The following is a 22,441-nucleotide window of genomic DNA, read 5'->3' on the forward strand; positions in this document are numbered from 1 at the left end:
TGCTTCAGTGTTACCCAGCAGAAAAGAGCGGGTGGGGTAAGAGAGGTGAGTGGTGAGGAGGAGGAGGATGAAGGTTTCTGTGAGCACAGACAGTCAGATTTCAATGTCAAGCGTTTCGCTCTGCATGAGGAGGGGATCGGGGGAGGGACCATGCATGTAGCTGTTTTGTCCTCCCCCAGTCACACTTGTGTGTTAGAGGGCTGGTTGGTGGGCAGCGCTGGGCGAGGCGTTTGAGCGACGCGTGTTAAAGTGACACTCGGTTTAAAAAGTGTGGGGGAGGCGCTGCTGAGGCGTTCGAGTGGAGAAGAAGAAAACATCAGATCAACAACAACATGCTGTTAACTGGCTGGTTGTAAACATTAGTCCAACACGCATTAGTCGGGGGAGGTCAGGTGGCTGCGGCTCAAACAGTCTGAAGGATGTGGCACTTATAAAACACTGAGACATTCTGATCTCAGAAAATCATGCAAATATCTGATCTAAGTTTTCTTTTAACAGAAGCACAAAAACCATCTGTTTGGAGACCTAATAACTACGACTTACCGTCCTCATGAGACCAGATCTCATAACGACAACATCATGTACAGCAGACTACTGGTGCAGGAACTGGAGCCCTTCAGAACGTGCATGAGAATCATCGGGGTTTTAAGACTTCTTCAGTGCTGCAGTAACTCAGTGGTATTTGTGAGTACATCCAGTGGTACACAGCCAAAGCAAGCTTTCAACAGTTAGTTCAGTGTATGTAACGCTCCACCATGTAAAGAAATACAGAGTAACAACTGAGGCCGCGGCGGCAGCCACGGTGCTGCTCACTGTTAGCGGCAACATTTACTTCCTGTTTCTTTTAAGAGTTTATATCTGTTCTCATGAGCGAAGACTCAGTGTCTGATGTGACCAAAACACCGTGTTGAAAATGAGAACATTATTATATACAGGACCGATGATTAAAGCAGGCAGCGCAACATCTTCTCTTCTCCAACAGTGATGACTGATAACCCCTGTGACCTCTGACACGATCTTGAGCTCTGGAGACAAAGACTCCTCATTTGTTCTGAGGTGTCCAGTTCCTGCAGCAGTTATTGTACATGAGCTTGTAATTAAGAGAAAAGATGGTGTAGTCATGAGATAAGGTCTCTGGTTCTTGTTCTCTTGTCAGTGCAATGCACGTCTGTACATCTTAAAGCTAAGCACATAGACGTGTTCACATGCAGACACTGTTCTACAGCCTTAACATCTTGTGTTCAGCCAGATGACAGCGGAAACACTCACCCCTCTGTCTCGAGACTTGGCGTTGAACTTCACCGTCTTTAATCTCGCTCTCTCCTTCTTCTCAACCCTGTGGTCAAACAGGACACAGGTCAAAGGTCAGCAGACATCATGTTTTAGTGAAGATGACAGACGGTTCATCATGCACAAGGTGCTACGCTTTACCTACAAACCACTCATTTGCCTCCAGGAGCTTTTCTTTTCAATGAGGGAACCCTCGTCCTCTGCTCAGCTGTGTGCCCCCCCCACCCCCCACCCCCCGCCCTTGGCCCTCATGCAAACAGTGACCCAACATGGAAAAACACAGCAGAAAACCCAAGTGGAACAGACACAGTGTGGGATGGTCCAGGGTTTGAACAACAGTTCAGCGTACGACACCATCTCGACTCAAAAACAGGAAAACCCCAAAAACCCTTAAACAGAAACGAGGTGGGTGAAACCTGATGAGGAGGGCGCCCCCCAAACAGCAGTGTTAGTTTACAGGCAGCTGTGTGTCTTGTGTGTATGTGTGTGTGTGTGTGTGAGACTGACCGTCTCTTGCTGGGGATGACCCCCACCTCCTCCACCTCCCCCTGTGCCGTCAGCTGCCTGGCCTGCCACCACTCATCATCAGAGGCGTTCACCACGTGCAGAATGTCTCCGAACTTGAAGTTGAGTCCCTGACTGGGCAGACCAGAATCTCTGGTCTTATCGTAATCAAACAGGGCTCTGCAACACAAACACACAAACACAGACACACACACACACACACACATATGGCGTGAAGCGAGCCACTAACAGACCGACAGGTTTCACAAGCTCATCTTAGAGTTCCGTTCATTTTCAAGTGAACCAACCAGAACCTGGAGATCACTAACCACAGCTCATGGTAAGATAATGTTTAATTTATTTATGATAAATGCATTACAGCAGGATTTATTTTTGAATCAATATAAATGTTTGCTGTGCGTTTTCATTCAGGAAGATGACTGAAACTGTTTTGAAATGAAGTAATTTCTTAAAAAATAAGTTTAAGTGAATAAGTATACAAATACCTTGTTTGGTTAATTTGCCCTGATATTTGCAGCTCACTGAAACAATTTTGGAATTATCCTTTAAAATAAATTCAGATTAATCTAATTATTTATTGATAATATTTTCTTAATTTTATTATTGTTTGTTTACTGGTACTTGCAGCTCAAAGAAATTAATGCCCTTAATACTTTTAATTGAATGATTTTGAAATTATTTCACATGTAATTAAATTTATTTAATTACATTATTTAAAATCCATATTTTTAAATACAAAAAAAAATTATTCCAGCCTGGTGAGGCCCCATATTATTTAGTTTTTCTCCCTTAGTTGTAACATTTTCTGATGAACTGCTGAAATGACAAATGTAATGAATTATTTAAACCTAGAACTTACAGAGCTTTGTCTTCAGCTCCTGTGGTACTAAAAACCACAGACAACAATATAACAGTCTTGACAATAAAAGCATTTGTTTGGCCTGAACCTGAATTCTTCTTCCTACTGCCCATTTTGAAGCCTGTTCAACAGGCGCGTCTTCCAGGTGCGCCGCTGTCTCACCTGACGTAGAGCGACCTCTTCTGACTCGTGCGCAGAGACCCAGATCCAGAACTGATGCTGCTGTTCATCATCTGCTCTCTCAGGTCATGGATCTTCGCCTCAAACCGGCTGTACTCTGAACAGGAACACACACTTCAGAGTTCATCCAGGCCGATGCTGACACGCTCCCTGGTGTCGAGCGTTCCCTTTTGTAAATTTGGTTAATGATTTATGTCCCTGCACCTGTACGTGATGCTGTCAACATAAACTGGTTTGTCCCTCTAAAAAAAAAATAAGCCACACTGCTGATTTGAGTAAAAGCCTCCTTTAACAGAACAACCACCAGCATCTCATCACCGAGAGTCAGAGCAGCAGTTTCCCACTAGACTCTCCACATTTAAAATTCTAGTCTACAGCAACAAATCCTGAGCTCCTAACCCCAGAACATTTTAACTTCAGGAAAAGGTCTGATTAAAAGCCTAAAATCAGCTAAAAGCTACAAACATGATCCCAGAACATTTCATCATCCTCCACTGAACAGAGCTCAAGTTCAGCGAGGACACTTCACTCTAAATTCATAAATGCTGGGCATTTCATAGCACTTCATCACAGGAAGTGGCTTTATAAATTCCAGGCTCCCTCAGTTTTCCACGGAATTCCCAGCAGACCCTCCAGGAACATGCGGTCACACTGATTAACTCAATTACCCCTGAATTATTTCTGACAACTGCAACCTTCTCTAGGAGGAGATCAGAAACTCCTGACAGAGCAGCAGCTTTAAACCACGCTCTGATTCTGCTGTAGAAATATTTTGGTGTGGACATCGGGTGCGTGCACAATGTCCTTGGACATTTGTCCCAGGTCCCTCCCCTCCCTGTCTCCTGTCCCCCTCTCTACAACCGTCTGATACTGTCATGTGACTGGCCCTGTAGGTGTGTCCAGGTGACTCACCCTCCGGTCTGTAGTGGGCGATGATGGTCACCGTCTGCCCAGCGTTCTTCAGGGCGGCGGCGGCTTGTTCGTGGGTGGCGTTACGGAGGTCCACCCCGTTCACCTGAGAACAGCAACACATGGCCGAAAGTGTTACACACCGGCTGCATTTTGTTGTTGTGTGAGTAAGCCAAAGGATTAGTCACTACGTCACAATGCAAAGACCACTTACTTAATGCTAGCAACATAACATGTTCCAGTCTGACACCCTACAGTCATGCCCCGCTGCAGTGTGGGTAATGTAGGCGGAAGGTTTCACCAAAGTGTGGAATAAACACAAACGTCTCTGGTTCTGCTGCAGCAAGATGGTTGCTTTTTGTTTCTAGCTGTGAGTGTGACAGTGTTGGAGGAGCGCTGAGTCAGTAAGAACTGCTAATGTGACGGGGAACCTGCAGCAGACAAACCTTGTTGTGCTTTACACGAACCACCAGGCTGTTTTTCATGTGTATCAAGGTCAGTACCAACAGACCAGCACGTCTGCTCAGCATCATGAACTGCTTTTCCAGTCAGGAGACAAACAGTACATGTCTCAGCTGAACAGGTGGTACTGACTACCCACTACTGGAGCGGCACATCACTATGTTCTAAAACAAAAGCTTCTAAACTGGAGCAAACGGCTCGGTCAATTTTTTCAAGGCTGAGGTGAGTCTGATAATCACCAGCTGGACACATTTTACCAGCGGAGTGTTAATCAAGTTAACTTTGTTTAAAGGTAGAAACTGATTGACTTGTCATGTTCCCTCAGGGAAACCATGTGTCTCTACATGTGTCGAACGTGAGTGTGTACGTACAGACACGAGTCTGTCTCCTTTCCTCAGCTCTCCAGAGAGGTCGGCTGGTCCTCCGGCAAGGATGAAGGAGATGAAGATGCCCTCTCCATCCTCCCCGCCCACAATGTTGAAGCCCAGTCCTGTGGCTCCTCTGTGCAGCACCACCTTCCTGGGCTCCCTGTGGAGACGCAGTAGCTGTCAGTCACCCTAACGTCAGTTGTTTCACACTTCCTGAGCAACAGTTTCCTTTGTGCACATGCTGCTTTGGTGTTGGTCATGTGACAGCTAAAGCTCGCTCTGTTCTGACTGTTGGTGAAAACATGATGGAAAAAAGACTACAAACACTAAATCAGAAACAAGTCCAGGTTACTCAAACTGTAATGATGCACCATTTGTGCCACTGATTGTCCAACAACTCGAATGTGGGAGTGTGAAAGTTTTCCTGCTGCAGTGTGAAAATTAGATTCCAATTCAGGGTTTCACAACAACTAAACCTTCTCTTCCTTGCTGTGTTGCTTGCCGTGGTTCACGGTGGACGGTGGGGTCTACTGTGGACAGTGAGGTCCACAAATAGAGTAAAACAAGATGAAATACACATTAGTGAGGTCTGGCTGATGCCTACAGGAAAACCCACCAGGCCACAAGAGTGTATGTGCCTCAGTGCAGGAGTGGTGTGTGTGTGTGAGAGACTGCAGGTGTCCACCAGCTGACGACGACATCAACATCCAAACTCATTAAGCTCTGAGACTTTAATAGGGATTCCTACCAGGAGGACGAGCATAATGTCCTTCCCTGCAGGATTCAACAATAGTGTCAACCCTCACACAGTGTGTAGGGAGGTGTTTTCATCCTCACCGGGTGACATCGTCATCTCCCAGCATGCCCTTCGAGGTCGGGGAGTAGCGTCCTGAGGAGGCTGGCGGGGGAAGGGACTGGCCGAGGAAGTTGGGGGGGCTGATATGGTTCTCCATGTGCTGGGAGTACGCTGGAACGGACACACAGAGGGCTGAGGTAAAACATCACATGTAGCTGGTCAGAAAAGTAAACACAGAAGAAAACAAGCAAAACTGAACATTTATGTGCTTTGCGTGACAACGTGGAGTCACTGAAAACTCATAATAAAAACCTACAGATCTTCTTTCTGACGTATGGCTGCAGTATGTCGTCCTTCCCATTTCAGTTTAGAATATGAACCTACTGATACAAACTAAGATACAAACGTCCACAGGGCAAACACCACTGGGTAATAAAACTGATTCTGTTTACGTCTCCCACTATCCGATCTAGTCTGTCCAGTTGGTTGGCTAACCGGAACAGGGGCTCATGGGACGGCCGGCTGCACCATCACCTTGTGTCCAAGCCTCTGCGGCTGCCAGTCGAGGCTCACTCAACAGAATTACTTATCATTCATTACCCCTGGCTCAGATCACCGCCGTCCGCTGTGGCAGGACATCATTACACATATTGCAGCCCCCCCCACCGTACCGCGGTGTTGCTGTGTGGATAAGCCCAGCCACGGTGACAGCAGCACAAAGTTGTGGGGGCTATAAGCTTGGGGGGGTACTTAAACGAGAAGGATTTATGAGAACATGGCGCCTGAAGGAAACTGACGTCAGCCTGGGACTGATGGATGCTGATACCACGACGACTTCGTGGCCACGGTTACAAACCAAACATCTATTTGCACTGACACAGACACTGAAAAGAGACAGAACCCAGAGAGCACCTATTGTGGAAAATGGACGGTTCTGACTCAGTGACTGCTAAAATAGCTGAACAGCCTTGTGTTAGGCCACAGCGGGCAACGCTGCAAATCAGTGCCCAGGGCTGCTGTAGGACTTTGGCGGCATCATCTAAGAGAGGACAGACGACAAGTGCTGCTCAAGGGGATTTGTCGGGTTTCTGTCTATAACACAGAGGTCTAGACCCGACTGTGTAAAAAGTGTCCTGAGACGATTGTTGTTGTGAACTTTAACTATAGAAATAAAACTGAATTGAATTTGTTTGATCTTCTATAGTTTATAACCGGCCATGGTCAGACACTCTCGGGCCTGTTTGGTCTGTTCAGTCATGTGATCACTTCCACCACCCTCTCCTGGTCCAACTGTTCCTCCTGTACTCATCAGTCCAGGGTCAGTCTGTCCGTCAGCGTCTCCAGGTTCACTGGGGCCACTGGGAACAGACCCAGCATCCTCTGGCTGTGTTTGAGCACAGCTCTGCCTCGTCACAGACACACACGTGAATTCTCACTCAGGGTCACAGGCTGATCTTGGACCTGCTGACTGGGGGCCGTGTGATGCTGCAAGACCAGAGATCCACTACTCGTGTCCTTGTTTGTCTGGTGGGAGGAAGACGCTTGAGGAGATGAAGACTTCCTCTATATAAAATGCCATGATTCAGTTTTTGTCTTATGATAACAATGTGTATTAGATTTAGTCTTTTGATTTCTGTTGGCAACAACCAACTGAGGACATTTTCATCTAGTTCTTGTCGGTGACATTAAGTCTCGTGTCTGTCGGCTATTTTTACTCTCTTATTAGCATTGTGAGGCTACAGTAACACAACTGTCGCAACTAATTACTACTGATGGGTATTAGAAGGATTTTTTAGGTTGAAAAATTTAAGCCATTTTAAGTAGATTATTCGATTAGTTGTGAAGTCATCACCGTGATGTCATCATGATCACATACCCTCAGCGCTATGCAACCAACCAGCATGTTTTGACTCATTGTGCTGGTAAAACCGCGGCGCTAACCAAAGCTTCATCCTGCACTCGACTTTGTCCCACTGAATAAAGTAATTCACTTTGCTGAATCTGCGGCTGCTCAGTGTGTAGCACGTGGGCAGAAACCGTGCCAAACACTGGCTCCACTTCTCTATGATGTAAACAATACATGTCTAAAAAACTTGGAATTTTTTTCCACAATATGCAACAATGTTGACCTTTTTTGACTAATGGAATAATCGATTATTCATCCACATATCTATTGATTACACAAAAGAAACTTTTGTCAAGATCACCATCTTCTGAGTTCTGTGTAAGAGGCTTGAACAGCTGGGCCTGACATTTTAATCACGGTTTACAGGATAAAATGATGAAACATGAATAAATATTTCATACATTGTTACTGTATATTTATCTTGCATCACTGAGCCACACACTGTGCTCCTACAGTGCTCGGTCCTGCAGAGACCAGGGCCCTGAAAACCTGTGTTCCCAGTCTGACTCTGGATGTTGTCAACTGGTCCAGGCCAAAGGTTGTTTTCTCATCAGTTAGGCTGGTGAATGAAATGCATTAGAACTGATGGGAAATAAAGGACAGAGGCCCCTGATTGGAAGGAAACGTCTTGGTCTGTGCAGAAAATGAACGGCAGCACTCACAGTTGGTGAGGTCAGGCGGGGCGAAGCTGTCGTTCACGAAGACGCTGTTGGGTTTTGCCACTTTCAAGTAGACCACGTCCGGGGTGTTTTTCAAGGCAGTGACGGCATGTTCGTGGCTCACCTCCTCCAGGCAAGCACTGTTCACCTGGGCACATCACAGCAACACAACTGAGCTTCTGTTCTGTCAGACAGCCAACGTGCTGAAGAGACGCTGCCAAAGGACTGAACAGGCTGACTTGTGTTTTGTGCTTACAGCCAACAGTTTGTCTCCAATCTGCAGCCTCCCGTCTTTGTGTGCGGCTCCTCCTTCGATGATCTTGGTAACGTAGATGCTGTTGTCTCCCGGGATGTGCTGGTTGCCCACTCCGCCTGCTATACTGAAGCCCAGACCTGCAACACACCGGGACCAGGACACAGAGTGATCGAATCAGCATGCTCTCTGCAGGGACACACAGTTACACTTTGCTCTGCCAGTTTAACATGAGCACAAATCAGGACGCATAAACGCACAAAAGCATATTTCAGGATGTTTCCGTGGAAACCAAGGCTTTGTTCTGGAGCCTGGCTTCTTGTCTGAATAATCACGATGCCCTGGGGGATTTCACTAAAGCTCCTCAGCAAGCAGAGACGATCCAGTATTTACACATCCACGCCATCTGTGTGGTGCCGTCTCCACCACGAGCGGCAGGACGGCACCACACAGATGGAACAATATTACTTTACACAGAAACGCAGTAACAGCTAATGGCTTCACAAAATCAAGTTACTCGATGAAGTAACTCATTACAATTACTAATAATAACATCAGTACAGTCTAGAGCTGACTTTGTAAAGTGTCCTGAGATGACCTTTGTTGTGACTTGGTGCTTTACAAATAAAACTGAGCTGAATTCAGAAACAGTACTGGGATTAGTAACTAATGGCAGTTCATATCTTCTGGACAAACATCATGTGTTTCTTAACACTGACACACACTTCCTGTTTGTTTTTATTAGCAGCTCCACTTCTGTGACATACAGCAGACAGTCGGATTCAAAACATTTTATCAAACAGCTACAACTAAACCAAGGTTCCTACAGCCACCTCAGCGCAGGACGTGACCGACGTCCAGCTTCGCGGCTTCAGCTCCATTTCCGGAGCTGCTGTTACCTTTGGGTCCTTTCACCAGTTTGAGCTCCATCACTTTCTCAGAGACGGTTTTCCTCCTGCGGACGTAGAGTCGCACCAGAGAGCCGGCCTCCTTTAGAGCCTCCACGGCTCGGCTGTGAGTCACATCCCGAACATCCACCTCGTTGACTCTCAGGATGACGTCGTTGACCCTGAATCACATCACACACACCACCATCAGCCAGATTCAGTCTGTCACATGACTTTATCTTAGATTTGTAAGATACCAAATAAACAGCTACCATGGCAACGTTTTGTTATTATTCCTGGTGTTTGTTTTGATTGGCTGCCTATTTTCATGTTTGAATTAAGCACAGGATTCAATCAGTGTATTTATGGTTTGATTATATTTGCACGTGTTTTATGTGTATGTTTTATGACTGAATCAAACCAAAGTGACCTAAACAGGAAGACTTTCATCTGTTAGTGTCACTTTTCCAGGTCTTATCCACAAACATTATCTGACCCAGTTTGTTCAGACTTCACTGATGAGGTTCATGTCAGACGCAGCCCGAGACGGGACTGCCCGCTGCTCTTCATCCTACATCATCATCGTCACCTGGATCAGGTGTGCCGGACTTTTAGTGCTGCATTATGAATGAAGCAGTGAAAGGCGGCGGACTCCGCTGGGGTTTCTGGGTAACAGACACCAGCTTTTACTGCAGATACATTAGACCTGGAATAACACACGGTCCTGTCAATTGGGATCAAACTGGGAACACTGTGGATATGTGTTATGCATCTCACCACAGTCTACAGAATGTTTCATTTTTTAAGTGTTTGATTCAACTTGTGTGTGATACTGTAGCTCGAGTCCAAACTGGGAGAATCTGGAGCAATCTTTATTGATTACTGATTACAGCTCATGCAGTTTGGGAACAGCTTTCAGAAGAAGACCGGCGCGACCTCTGTGTATGTGTGTCATCTCACCTGAGCCGTCCATCCTGGGCGGCAGCTCCTCCAGGTATGACTTTGGTGATGAATATACTGGGGTCCTCACCGATGTGGGGGTTGTCTGTACCGCCTGCGATGCTGAAGCCCAGCCCCGAATTTCCCTGCACACCATGAGTAAATGAAAGTGTAGGTGTTAAAGAATCAGTCTGGTACTGTTCTCAGAAAAACACCTCACAATATGAAGCTGCATTATTCAACTAGACCTGCAGGTCACCACACATGGCCATGCAACCAAAGGCGCAGCAACATTTGACAGACATCATCTCCAGTCCTACTCAGTCTGAATAATGTTCATGATGACATGCTCTAATAGAAAGGACGGAACCAGGAGAGCAGTTCCACTGCTGTCACAGTTTTTCTCATAAGGGCCTCGGTGCTGTACATATGAACGCACACAGCCTACAATCAGAGACAAAATATGCTAAAGTGTGGGTTCAACAAACAAATGCTGATATTCTCGTGCTTTCAGAGATGTGGCTAGCTGATGAAAATTCAATTGCACTTCAATGTATTTCGCTGCGACACGTCTACTAGAGGGCGAGGTGTGGCTGATTAGTCAAAATGCTTTCCAGTTACTCTTTTTAATTCTGTGTCTACAGTCCTCTGAATTTTTTGCCATAAATGCCATAAAAGTGGCCATTGTGGTCGGCCACTGGTTATTGGAATTTATCAGCCCCCTTCTGCAGAATCTGAGTCTATTACTAGCAGCTTCTGGGTCATCTGAACCAATTGGTTAACCTCTGCATCTCAATTAACTTGCTTACCAACAAGACTAGACCTGAAAAGTCTAGCCTTTTAGATATTATTTTAACCAACAGGCCTCAAAAATTTTAAATTAAGTGGAGTCTTTCCACCTGGTTTTAGCAATCACTGTCCTATAGCTTGTATCAGGAATGTAAAACAGGCTTCTTGTAGGCCTCAGTTGGCAGAGATGGTTTATATTTATGCTGCACTGATAATGATATGCATCTGAAAAAGCTCAGCTGAATTAGGACAAGGGAAAAAGGAGGAGAGATGCAATAAAGATTTTGCCACAGACAGATTATGGATTAAATCTCAGCTGCATTAAAAAGAAAATCACAAACAGCGGATCAATTGTGTCCTCATTTCCACTGATTCTCCCAAAATTCAGTCTGACACACTGTAAACTTGAAACTTTGGGAATAAAGCGGTGTAGGTTTTGACAAGAGAGCAGGTGCTCGTCAAGAGTTTCAGAGAACTAAAGTCAAAGTACATAAAAGAAGTAAGTCAATGTCAAATTAAGAGTATCTGCTGCCACGAGCGGGGCAGGGCGAGTACTCAGAGTTATGGACTGCGGTTGGTTTATGTGGCTCATAAAGACGTGCGAGCTTCTCTGCAGGTCCATCCACTAACAACATGGCTGTGAGTCAAGGAGAAATAAAAAGGACACTGCAAGGCGACTCACCCTCTCCAGTGTGATCTCCTCGTACTCGTAATCAGCCTCCGCCCCGTTCACCTGCACACACACAAGATCCATCAGTCAATTACCTGTCACGTCACTTTAATAAATCAACAGGTTAGTCATATTCTCAGCTGACAGCACAGACAACAACATTAGGGCTAGTGTATGTTTTTAACCTTCAGACTGGAGAAAAACTGGTCAAACAGTATGAACAGAGGGTTTCTGCAGCATGTAAGTCAAATGTCAAACATACTGTAAGACCTTATTAATACCACACAGATTATAACGGAATACGTTTCTCCCATACAGCAGCCAAAGCACGATGAAAACCAGCGGATAATACAGACTACTACTGTGCATTATTTATTATATCACATTTTACTTCCCAGCTTTTTATTATAGTAATTATTTCCAATTATAAAATTAATTAACACTGCGAACTGGACCTGGATGAGCAGCAGAACAGATGGATGGGTTTACTAATTATTACCTGTAGAGCATGATTAGAAAAATGTGTATAATCCGTAACTGGCTTCAGTCATCTTTCAAGCTAAATTTATTTGGTTGTATACAATGGTAACATTGAGGCCACATCTCGCCGACAGCAGCCAACATCTCGATCGCCACAGAGCCAGCCAGCGGCCGGACACCTGTTTAGTCTGCCACCAAATTAACTTAGAATAACTCCAGGAAGGAGATCAACAAGGACGGTAGGAGAGGAGCCCCGCCACAGGAAACACACAGCTTCATCTGTTTGCAGGTGAACAATCAGTATTTACACAGAGACACGTCTACTCATGAAACTGCACGGTCTTCAAGTCTAATGTCAACTCAACGATGTTTGTACTAAAAATAAGCATGTTTTCTAGACTCGGCTAGCTAATTAGCAGCCTAGCTGCTGGACTGTATAATGCAAAAGTATTGAATATACTGACATCATGCTAACAATTTAAATTAGCTAACTATGCTAACAGACCAGGTATCATAATCAAGTAATGTTAAACCTAATGAGGACATTGTCAGAGCAGTCTGTCTGCAAATCTTCACTTTAATCAATAATTTCACATCACTTTCATTTGTCTCTACAGTTCTACACCCGGGCTCCCAGATTTCACAGATTATAAAAACAAAGAAGCCAACCAGAGCTTCATAGGCAGGATGAATGATGGACACGTTAAATTTCTAGGCCAGGAAAATAAACAGTGTCTACAAGTGTAAGATGCTTGCAGACATATTTCTGCTCCTGACAACCTCAACCACAGCTTCTGGAAACGATGGGACAATCACATCAGTCACTGCGGACTTATAACACGATAAAACACTGAAAAATGCAATGAAACAAAATGGCAAAGCAATTTGGTTATTAGGTTAATGATCCAGGGTATGACTTCAACTGTGGTGTACAACCACTAAAATCAATATTTAACACAATAATTTCAAAGACAGGATGAGGAACATACATTTCCGTGAGGCGGGTTAATATGTGAACTCACGTATGGAGGTGCGTCCAGGCTGTCTGTGTTGACCACCACCGGGGGAGGATTGGCCTGAGGGGAGGAGACATCACAGCGTCAGAGAAAACATCTTCGCTGTAAAATATCCCCCCCACCACAAGACCTGAGCAACCTCCCACAAAGCCCTGCAAACACCAGACACGCTGAGCCAAGCCGTCCGCCGTGCAGCGCCAACATCACAAACCTACTCTCCTCATGACACCACAGACCAACTGAGGATCAAATCTGGAAGCCGGAGGATTTGAGCAGAGATTAGTGAGGACAGAACGGTACATACATGGTGGCATTTCACACTGCAGAAGATGCAGTGCTGGAGCATGAAGCCTGAAATCAATCAAATCAAGTCATGCAAGGTGGAAATTCTGCTCCTTCACCTCCTCTTCTTCTTCTTCTGGCTTTACACACAGTCTATGCCTCACTCACACATACTTTCTCTAAGTGTCTGCCTCGATCTCTCGCTCAGTTTTAACCTGGAAGGAGCCAGGTGGGCTCTTAAAAGTCAAATGGGGGAAGTGAGGCATTTTTCCCACCGTCTCTAACTCTAATCTGCTCACTTTATCAGAGCCACAGCTGGACGGCAGACATGGAACAACACTGTGCAGCAGCCAAATGAAAGGCCAGCTAAATTTAGAGATGGATTGAACAGAGAGAAAAGACAAGTGGAGGAAAATAAAACAAAAAAAAAAACCTGTGACATCGGTGGGATGACGGTGGTCTCAGCTGGGATTGGTGAGATTGGGATCACAGGGATTATGGGAGAGGAAGGTGGAGCGGCCTCGGCCTGCTGTATAATAGCATGGTGAGGGGTCAGAGGTCAGACAGACACAGAGTAGCACAGATGAACAGCAGCAGTGGGAGGAAGAGGGTGGATGCATGTGTGTGAGGACCGGCAGGTGGAGTGATCAGCACCTAACGCGACCACAGTGTCACAGCCAATCACAGGACAACATTGTGTGAGTGACACACTACAGTACCTGACACTGTTGTTTTTTTTTTTTTGTTTTGGAACCCTGAGTGTCAGCACAGGGCGCACAGTCGAAGGTGACAGGCAGTGGTCCGCTGTGCACACTACAGCATTGTGCCTGCTGCAGCTAAAGGTACCTCTTTGCCCATCTGTCAGTACTTTAGGTTAAAAAACAAAATAAAGAGCCAATGAAAGTTATGGAATATTTAGTGAAACAGATGAACAGGCAATGGCTCTTTATAACCACCTGTATGTATACAGAATGTGCTACATTTCCATCACTGATGTGAGAGTGACAGTTAAATGCTCCTATTTAACCAGCTACAACTGTAGTCATGTTCACAAGGCCCTTGTACGTGCATGATATTCCAGGGTTCCTTGTAAAAGGCTCTGAACGTCACAGGATTTTCCCTGGTTAAATAATAAAAATAAGATCCCACATCCTAAAGCCACATGCAAGCCGATAAGATCACATTTTGTTGGGTACAGACTCAGTGAGACAACCTGTGACGCCACTGTGAACAAACCTAATGAAATTAATCCAGACTACCTTTCCAAGCCCTTCCTTACACATAAAACCACAGTCACAAGAAGTGGGGCGGCCTTCGGCACTGTGACCCGTTATGCAAAAGCAGGACCTCGTGAAGCTGCTGGCAGAAGCACCACCCTGTTACAAAGAGGCCTATTTGTTGTGCTGCTGCAGCAGAAGCCGGGGCCCATGGAAAACCAGCAGCTGCTAAAATTAGCCTGGCACATCGACCACATTGATCCACCAGCTCTACTTCTGGACCGCCGCTAGAAAAGCCGCTGACAATGGGGCTTAATTGTTTCCAAAGACGACAAACTGATTTGACGGACGCAGTAACACACACAGAGGTCTGAGTTTACAGCTTCATTCAACAAGACTACTGGTCGGGAGCGAGCACTCCTGTGCAAGTGGGATCTCGGAGGTGGGGAGTTCACGGTGAAGAAGACCTTTGCCACCTGGGGTCATCCAGGGCTAGTGAGCCTGACCTGGCTCAGTCAATCAGCAGAATAATCAACAACAACAACTTGGATAAGTGACTAATTGTTTCAGTCTGTGATTGCAGCTCGTACAACTTTCTGCTCTTCTTTCACTAAATGATCAATTATTTAATACACAGATGCTCAACACTGGATATGTGATCATCTCAGCATCTACCAGTGTAAAAGTCAGATTACATTTTGCTGGTCGACAAATGGCTGTGCACGAAATAACATTTCTTTTAAAGAACAGTGAAATGAGTGCAGCAATAGCTCGTTAAAAATAAACCCAGTTTATAAATAACCACAAACATAATGTGTGGCGCCAGTGTAATATCAAAAGTTGTTTATTGCACTCAGGACTTTTCGAATCGGTCTGCAACTGTTTGCTCCAAACAGCCCCCTGTGTCTGATGAGCGTGACCCAAACACCACTTTTACCTTTTGTTTATTTTTCCTTTGTGGGAGTAACCTCCAGCGTTCTGTATTAGCAGACACCAGCGAGGCTGTGATTAACATATTAATCAACAGTGGAAGTAATTGGTAGCTGCAGCCCTACAATCAATCAATCAACAGCTGCCATGCAGCACTATCACACACACTAATGCAACTGAGAGTACGTGAGGAAACGCAGAAAACGGGAGGCATATAAATGGAGCTGCACTGACAAATGAGAAATGACATTCAGACAGGGTCTAGACGGCAGACGTCCTGACCACAGAGACACACGTGGACGTGTTAAACAGACACACTGTACTAACACAATCCCACTGAGCCGGACAAGAACTGAAACAAAACATAGTCCAAAACACATGGATGATGCCTGGAACTATCCCACCAGCGTTTGGTACTTGTCAACACTGATAGGCCCCTGAGTACTAACTCGGCAAGATGAATACTTGGCACTGCAAAACTGAGTATTTCTTGATACCAACTCAGTGATACAAATACTTGGGGATACGAACCTCAGTACTTTACTGTACAGACCTGCTGCTACAAGCTTCAGTACTTCCACACAGACTCCTTCCAGGAGTCCAGTTCCTTTAGATTGTGACTTGGTGCTAGGAACGTCAGGACTTTTTAAAACTACAGATGTATTCTTACTGTTTCTGGAACATTTCTCAATATTTTCTGACAATATATAATGAATATATATATCAAATAACCTGCTGCGTATCTGTAATATGGACGTTTCGGTCTGTACCAACCAAAAGATACAGTGTTCACTTCACCTCTATTCAGTCAACTTGGCTGTAGCAGTAAAATTCAGCTTTGTAAAACAAAGCAGTAGAAAATCTCTCCCAGTGTTGCTGATGTTGAAGTACCTTCAGGAAAGTGAAGGGCGCCCAGTGTATCTCCGGCCTGGTGGCTGCATGGCTGCTGCTGCTGATTTTAGCGGTGCTCTTGGTCGGGCTTTTCTTGACACTGTCCCGTAGGTTGAGGAATCTACTCCGAGCTCGGCAGGATGCCGGCAGGGTGCAGGCGGTGAATGTGGACAGAGACGCCTGGGCCTGCGGTCGATTCGGCTGCTGCTGCTGGCGGTGGAGCTCAATGGCGTGCTGCCTCTGGAGCGGGTGTAAGTGGGCTAGGGACTCCTGCAGGTTGATGCTGACTCTGGGCAGCTTCTTGTCTGTACCATTCATGGCCTTGGAGGTGAACTCCTGCCGGGGATAATGTGTACTCATCTTCCTGGAGGAGATTCCCGGGTGGAGCAGGTGGTGGTTAAATCATAAATGATGGATGGTGCCTTGAGAACTGGACAGGCTTGTGGCCAGTGCGATGGCAACAGCTCCAAACACAGTCCTGTTACTCAACACTGAAGCACTGTAACACCCCCTCCTGTCTTCTCTTCAGCTGCTCTTTCTCCGTCACTCCCTCCCTCTCGTCTTCTCTCATTCTGCTGCCAATTAACAGGCTCCTGTGAGCGAGGCACATGTCAGCACGAGGGGGGCGGCTCCACTCGCTGCATGAATAATCGATGCCGCCCCCGGATTCAGACATGGCGACGAGCGTGTCAGCGGTGTGGGGGGGATGAGATGAGGACTCCTGTTAGCAGAGGCAGGCAGGAAGCTGCAGCTTTCATTTGGATACTCTCTGCTGTGGCTTTAAGCTGGAGATAAAAGCCTGCCAGTTGTTACAGCGTTCAGGGATGAACCACGAGCCGCTGCTGATGCACTGGGGCTCAGTGCTGCGCACAGACTGCTGTGGTTCCAATGCTGAATGTGGAACAAGCAGAATTTCTTCCAAAGTGAAAAACAAAATGAAAGAAACGCCGGTGCCCAGAGGTAGAAGACATACAAGGTTAACTTGGGTCATGACAGGGTCCTGATGGATCTTTGTTCAGTCAAAGGCCCATACTCCAGCAGCAGCAATAGAAGAACTACGCCTAAACATATAAAGGCTTATATTTAAAAGATTACATAAAACAGGAGATATTTCATCAAAGAAAAGGTTCAATAAGACTCACTGTGTAGACAAGCAGGACTGCTCAGTCTGCTGCTGGATTCACTGCATCTTACAATGATTCTCCAAAACACAGGGTGTAGTGCTGTGCATCATTAAAGGCAAATAAATCTGAATTAGAGACTAAGAAGCAACTCTTACTGGAGCCCTTCAGCTCCATACATAAACCTTGACCTTGGAAACAGTATTAATACAAATCAAGAAACCAATCAAAAATAAAAATCGAGGCCCAGTTTCCAGCTTCTTCCACAGATTTCAGCCACATCTGATTGATGAGTTTGATTCGGTTGGATGGAGTTTAAACGGTCACAGTGTTAATTCAAGGCTCCACTGAGAAACAGCTGAAAACTCAAACTCAGCGTTTCTCCACCACAGTTAACTTTGTTTTAAAACTTTAAAATGTAAAAATTTGAAACAAATTATTATATTGTTAGAAATTTGATTTTTTTTCATACCCTGAAACAACAGGGCATGAATCCAGTATTGGATTTAGTATTCCAGCTGCACAACCTATGAATGGACAAATCATTCATACAACAACACCTGAGTGCTGACATGACAACGGGGCCGTGCAGTCGGAGAGAAGTCTGATTTCAAAAGTGGATTTAAAATCCACAAAATGAGCCGGGTTTTGGTGGGAGTAGTGTTTCCAGATCTCTCCCTCTCCAACATCCACAACCACTGCTGGCAAAACTCACCGAAACACCGACCCACTGACACTTCTTGTGGATATACGATCACAAAACAACAAATAAACCAGCCCAGACTGTGCATGCACAGTCCCTGAACGCCTCATCTCTGTCCATGTTCAGATGACTGTAAAATATATTGATCTGCATCCATGTCCTGCTGTGAATACTGATGTGACTGCACTGTTGTTGATGTATTACACACTGTCATCTGAACACTAAAGAGGTTAGTGTCACTGTGCTTAGCTCATAATCAACCTGGAGCATTAAAATGTAAAGGGATCTGACGTGATCCACGTGATTCATGACAACAGGAAGACAAACGCAGCATTTAGAGAGTAGCACAATGGAGCATACTGAACACCAGAGCGTGACTGGCTCCGTGTCACAGCCTGGAGACACTGCACTGTGCTTATTAACACCGCCGAGGATCTGCCGTGGACTAGGATCACAGCCTACTGTGTCTGCACCTCCACCTACAGGCCACAACAGACCAGCTCCTCCCAGTCTTTACAGCAGACAGTTTGGATAACAACTTTCACATCTGCCTTTGTTTTCACTCCTAAATAAGTGGTTTAGCTATTACAATTAAACTTCCTGCTTGAACACGTGCCCTCCAGCACACTGTGCCGACCAGACTGACTGAGTCCTTCTGTCTGCTCAGTGAAGCCGCTGGCTCAATGCGGTTCATGGTGTAAGCATCAGACAGCTGAGGTTAACCCATTACATTACTGGATAATGAGATCTCTGATGAATCAGAAACCTCTCACAGTGAGAGAAAGTCTGTGAACCTGATCAGATGTGTTGCTGTTGTCCGTACATGTAGATCTTCAGCTCATTTTCTACAGGCTGACAGCGAGCTGTTTCACGGGTCATTAACTTGCAGTGGGCTGCAGGTGGTGGAGCAGCAGGGCTGACGACACGAACCACGAACTCATGAATCTGAGCTCAGAGACACATCAGCCCTGCACACACTCTGACGGGAAACACTATTCAGATACTGTCCAAGGCACCAGGGAACACGGCTTCAGTGTGGGGGAACCGAACCCTGCAGGAGCTAGTGCCCTGCTCTGCTGACACAGGTCCAGGATCATTAAGATATCACATCAAACCCTCAGCTCTACAGGTGACACTAAATACAGGAGTGAAGTCAGCTCAGTTACCTTAGGGCTCCAGAAACATTCATTTGTCTAATAAACAAAGATGGTGGAGGATTTTAAGCATTAGGTGGACACAAAGCTCTCCAGGCTGGAGGTAAAAGAGCATGTGGACACAAAAACTGAAAAAGAGAAGTCAGCCCATGACTCCCAAGGTGCATTTCACTGACAAACATCTAATGACAGCTTCAAATTCTGTTGCTGAAGCTAAAACTGAGATTCTGTAGTAACCAGACAGATTCAGCAGGTTAAACCAGCTCATGTCCTGATTCTGTAACCACACTGCTGTGTTCTAGCCATGGCTGCTGTGACGATGCATTCTGAATTCGCTCCAGGTCTGATTTTTGCATCTGGACATGAGTTCGTCATAAACCCCAGCAGCGGCTCATGAGGACTGTAGTGTTAGATTATCTAGGGAATCCTGGGTAGGCTGACTACAAACATGTCTTTAAAAACTGAGCTGCTGTTATGAACACTCAGGCTGTGCTCGCTGTAATCACTGCTGTGATGCCTTCCTAATGCTTTTAAAGCTGATCTGAAGCTAATGTGAGGCTCCAGCAGCCTGAGGTACACAAACCAACTGGATTACAATTGAGTCAGTACAAAGTTCACTACAACACAGCTCTGACTGGGGACACACAAGCACGGCGTATTGCTCTAAAACAGATGACTAACTCAGACTGCTGTAGCCTCATGTTAACTTTGTACAGTTTGGAATTTATTTCTGTACTTAATGACAGCTGTGGATTTTGTCCTCCATCTCCTGTGTAGAAGGGATCTTTGAATGTCCAGCATGATCAGGACCAGTGATTAGACATCTGCTTCTGTGTTTACATGGGAATCTGAGTACTGATTAAAAGCTCCATTGGCTTAGGTTTTTTGTCCATTGGACATAAGTTAAACCAACAGCTGTGTATTCCCACCTCCAGCAGCACCACACCCTTTCATGCACAGCGTGTCTGTGTCCCCTGATGAACCTCAGTCCAGTGCCTCCTCTCTGTTATCTCTGTGTTTGGTCTCCACCACCTCCTGAGGGGAACTTTAAATGCTCCACTGTTCCCCAGCTGGTCCCTGACAGCGTCCCTCCGCTTCCTGCTGCGGCCCAAAACCACACTGTGAGGGGGGTGAGACCAAACCTGCACGGTAAAATTGTGGTCTGACACCAAACAATGAACTGAGACTCACTGTGGAGCTCTGTAAAGCTGAGGGCAGCTGCACATTCAGCTGATCGGCCTCTGAAGACTCATCTCTACCAGTCCCAAAGCAAAAAACACTGTTTACAAACTGTCATTTCACAGATCTGTGCTGTCAAAATATCCATTACAGCTGCTTTCAAGCAGACAAGAAGCATGTGGACCTGTCCTTTAAGTAGATCACACACACACACAAAAACTGTGAGGGGGGATGAACAGAGAGCCAGCAGCTCCACACTCACCATCATTTTATGGCTGTGATAAGATTTAAAATGCTGCCTGTCTCAGCTTTAGCTCATCCTCAGTGCACACCTACATTCTGGGATGGGGGTGCGTGTCCATGTGCATTACCAGGCATTTAAAGCCGTAAATGGAGAGACAGTGGGCCAGTGCTGCGTGTCAGCCTGTAGGTTGCTAGGCAACGCCAGGAAAGGCATGTGCTACTGCAGCGGTTCCTCACATCTGCCCAGAACATGATGCTGCTGTTTATTGCAGGTAGATCTCTTCACATCTACATGCTGCCTGGTCACGAAGACACATGTGAAAAGCCACACAGGTGTAACAGGACCCCAGACCAAACCTGATATCAACACAAACGCCTGCGTGGTCTGCGATGAGGGAGATTCCAGCTCCTCGTCCTGATCTGATACGAGCCACAGCAGCCAACTGCTCTGGAACATTCAGCAGCTGTTTGTGTCCCTGTGTGTGAGGTGTGTGTGTACCTCTTCTTCAACATTTACATGACAAGCGCCGACGCATTTTGCTCCAACATAACCTGCTCACAGCTGCTGCTGCAGCCTTATCAACAAATCACCTCAGATCTCCAGCGCCACACACACAAACGCACATCGTCCTCATGTTTTCAGACATTCATATGATGGCACCGAATGGGGCTGTGGATGAGGGTGTTTCTAGACCTGCAGTGAGGAACGTAACCAGATGTGAAGGTTTCTGCATGAATCCTGATCCGGCACATGACGCAGCAGCAGCAGCAGCAGCAGCATCCTGTTGCAACTTTTCCACATCTGCCTCATCCAGCAGCGCCACATCCACCACAGACGGACGGATCGATGCATATCAACAACACACACATACCAGTCGGAGTAGTGCATGATCATAATGTATGTACACGCACGTTGTAGAAAATGGCTCAGGCTACACTGTGCAGCACCTCCCCCTCCCTCCTCAGACTCAGGAGGATTTATTTTCTTATGGGTGGGTGGGGTGGAGAGGGGGTGACCTACCAGTAGGTGCCGGTGGAGCCGCTTGGTTCTCCTCAGGGTGCCCATGATGCGGCGACCCATCTTTTTGGCGTACCACACAGAGTTGAGCATGCTGCTTGCTGTTGCTGCTGCTGCTGCTCTTGGTGGTGAAGGTGGAGGCAGTGTGTCACCTCCTCGGTGCCTCCTCTCTCGCTCCTGCTGCAGGGCAGCGGAGGTGGTGCTGGCTGGAGAACAGACGATGGGAGGGGGCTTCACTAGACCTCGTGTGCCCCCCTCCTCCTCACAGACACAAACAAGTAGGCTGCAGAGGAGCTGATGGAGGTGAGCAGACGCAGCTTCCCAAAAAGGAGCTGAGACACACCGAGCTCGTCCTCCTCCTGTCAGCTATGAGCAGCAGTGGCAGACGTAATTCACCTCTTAATACCACCACTATCGCGTCACAATTACAGAAATCATCAATACTATACAAAAAAATGCAATATATCAAAGCGTGGCATTATAGAGAGAGCGAGAGAGAGAGAGAGGAGCCTCGGGGGGCAGATTAACCTGGCGGGGGGAGAGAGTGTCGCCGGTAAGCAGAGAGAGAGCAGCCGGTCGACCAGCCTCCGTCTGTCTGAGGCAGGCAGCAACAGCAGACTGCAGGGCTGACGAGAGGACGGAGACACCCGAGTGTGTGTTTAAAGAGAGTACAGGCAGTGAGGAAGTTATCTCTGCAGTCTGGAAGCCTCCCAGG

At 46.3% G+C, this 22,441-nt stretch overlaps 1 protein-coding gene across 10 annotated transcripts in view; it reads right to left on the reverse strand.

Moving 5' to 3' along the window:
• The window catches only part of dlg1b (discs large MAGUK scaffold protein 1b), an 85,000-nt gene that overhangs the window by 9,894 nt on the left and 52,665 nt on the right, over nucleotides 1-22,441 (reverse strand). For 6 of the 10 annotated variants that reach the window (XM_020623913.1, XM_020623912.1, XM_020623918.1 and 3 more), the window contains 12 exons: nucleotides 12,995-13,048; nucleotides 11,505-11,555; nucleotides 10,055-10,179; nucleotides 9,107-9,276; nucleotides 8,211-8,347; nucleotides 7,958-8,102; nucleotides 5,431-5,560; nucleotides 4,597-4,753; nucleotides 3,767-3,869; nucleotides 2,837-2,951; nucleotides 1,798-1,974; nucleotides 1,270-1,336 (listed from right to left, as the gene is read on the reverse strand). In XM_020623913.1, coding sequence (XP_020479569.1) covers nucleotides 1,270-1,336; nucleotides 1,798-1,974; nucleotides 2,837-2,951; nucleotides 3,767-3,869; nucleotides 4,597-4,753; nucleotides 5,431-5,560; nucleotides 7,958-8,102; nucleotides 8,211-8,347; nucleotides 9,107-9,276; nucleotides 10,055-10,179; nucleotides 11,505-11,555; nucleotides 12,995-13,048 — 1,431 coding nt within the window. Of the gene's footprint in view, nucleotides 1-1,269; nucleotides 1,337-1,797; nucleotides 1,975-2,836; nucleotides 2,952-3,766; nucleotides 3,870-4,596; nucleotides 4,754-5,430; nucleotides 5,561-7,957; nucleotides 8,103-8,210; nucleotides 8,348-9,106; nucleotides 9,277-10,054; nucleotides 10,180-11,504; nucleotides 11,556-12,994; nucleotides 13,049-13,703; nucleotides 13,800-22,441 lie in introns of all 10 variants that reach the window. The other 4 variants (XM_020623919.1, XM_020623914.1, XM_020623916.1 and 1 more) reach the window with 3 other exon arrangements.

The sequence above is a fragment of the Monopterus albus genome, unplaced genomic scaffold, assembly GCF_001952655.1.
Source record: "Monopterus albus unplaced genomic scaffold, M_albus_1.0 scaffold316.1, whole genome shotgun sequence".
Classification (NCBI taxonomy): Eukaryota; Metazoa; Chordata; class Actinopteri; order Synbranchiformes; family Synbranchidae; genus Monopterus; species Monopterus albus.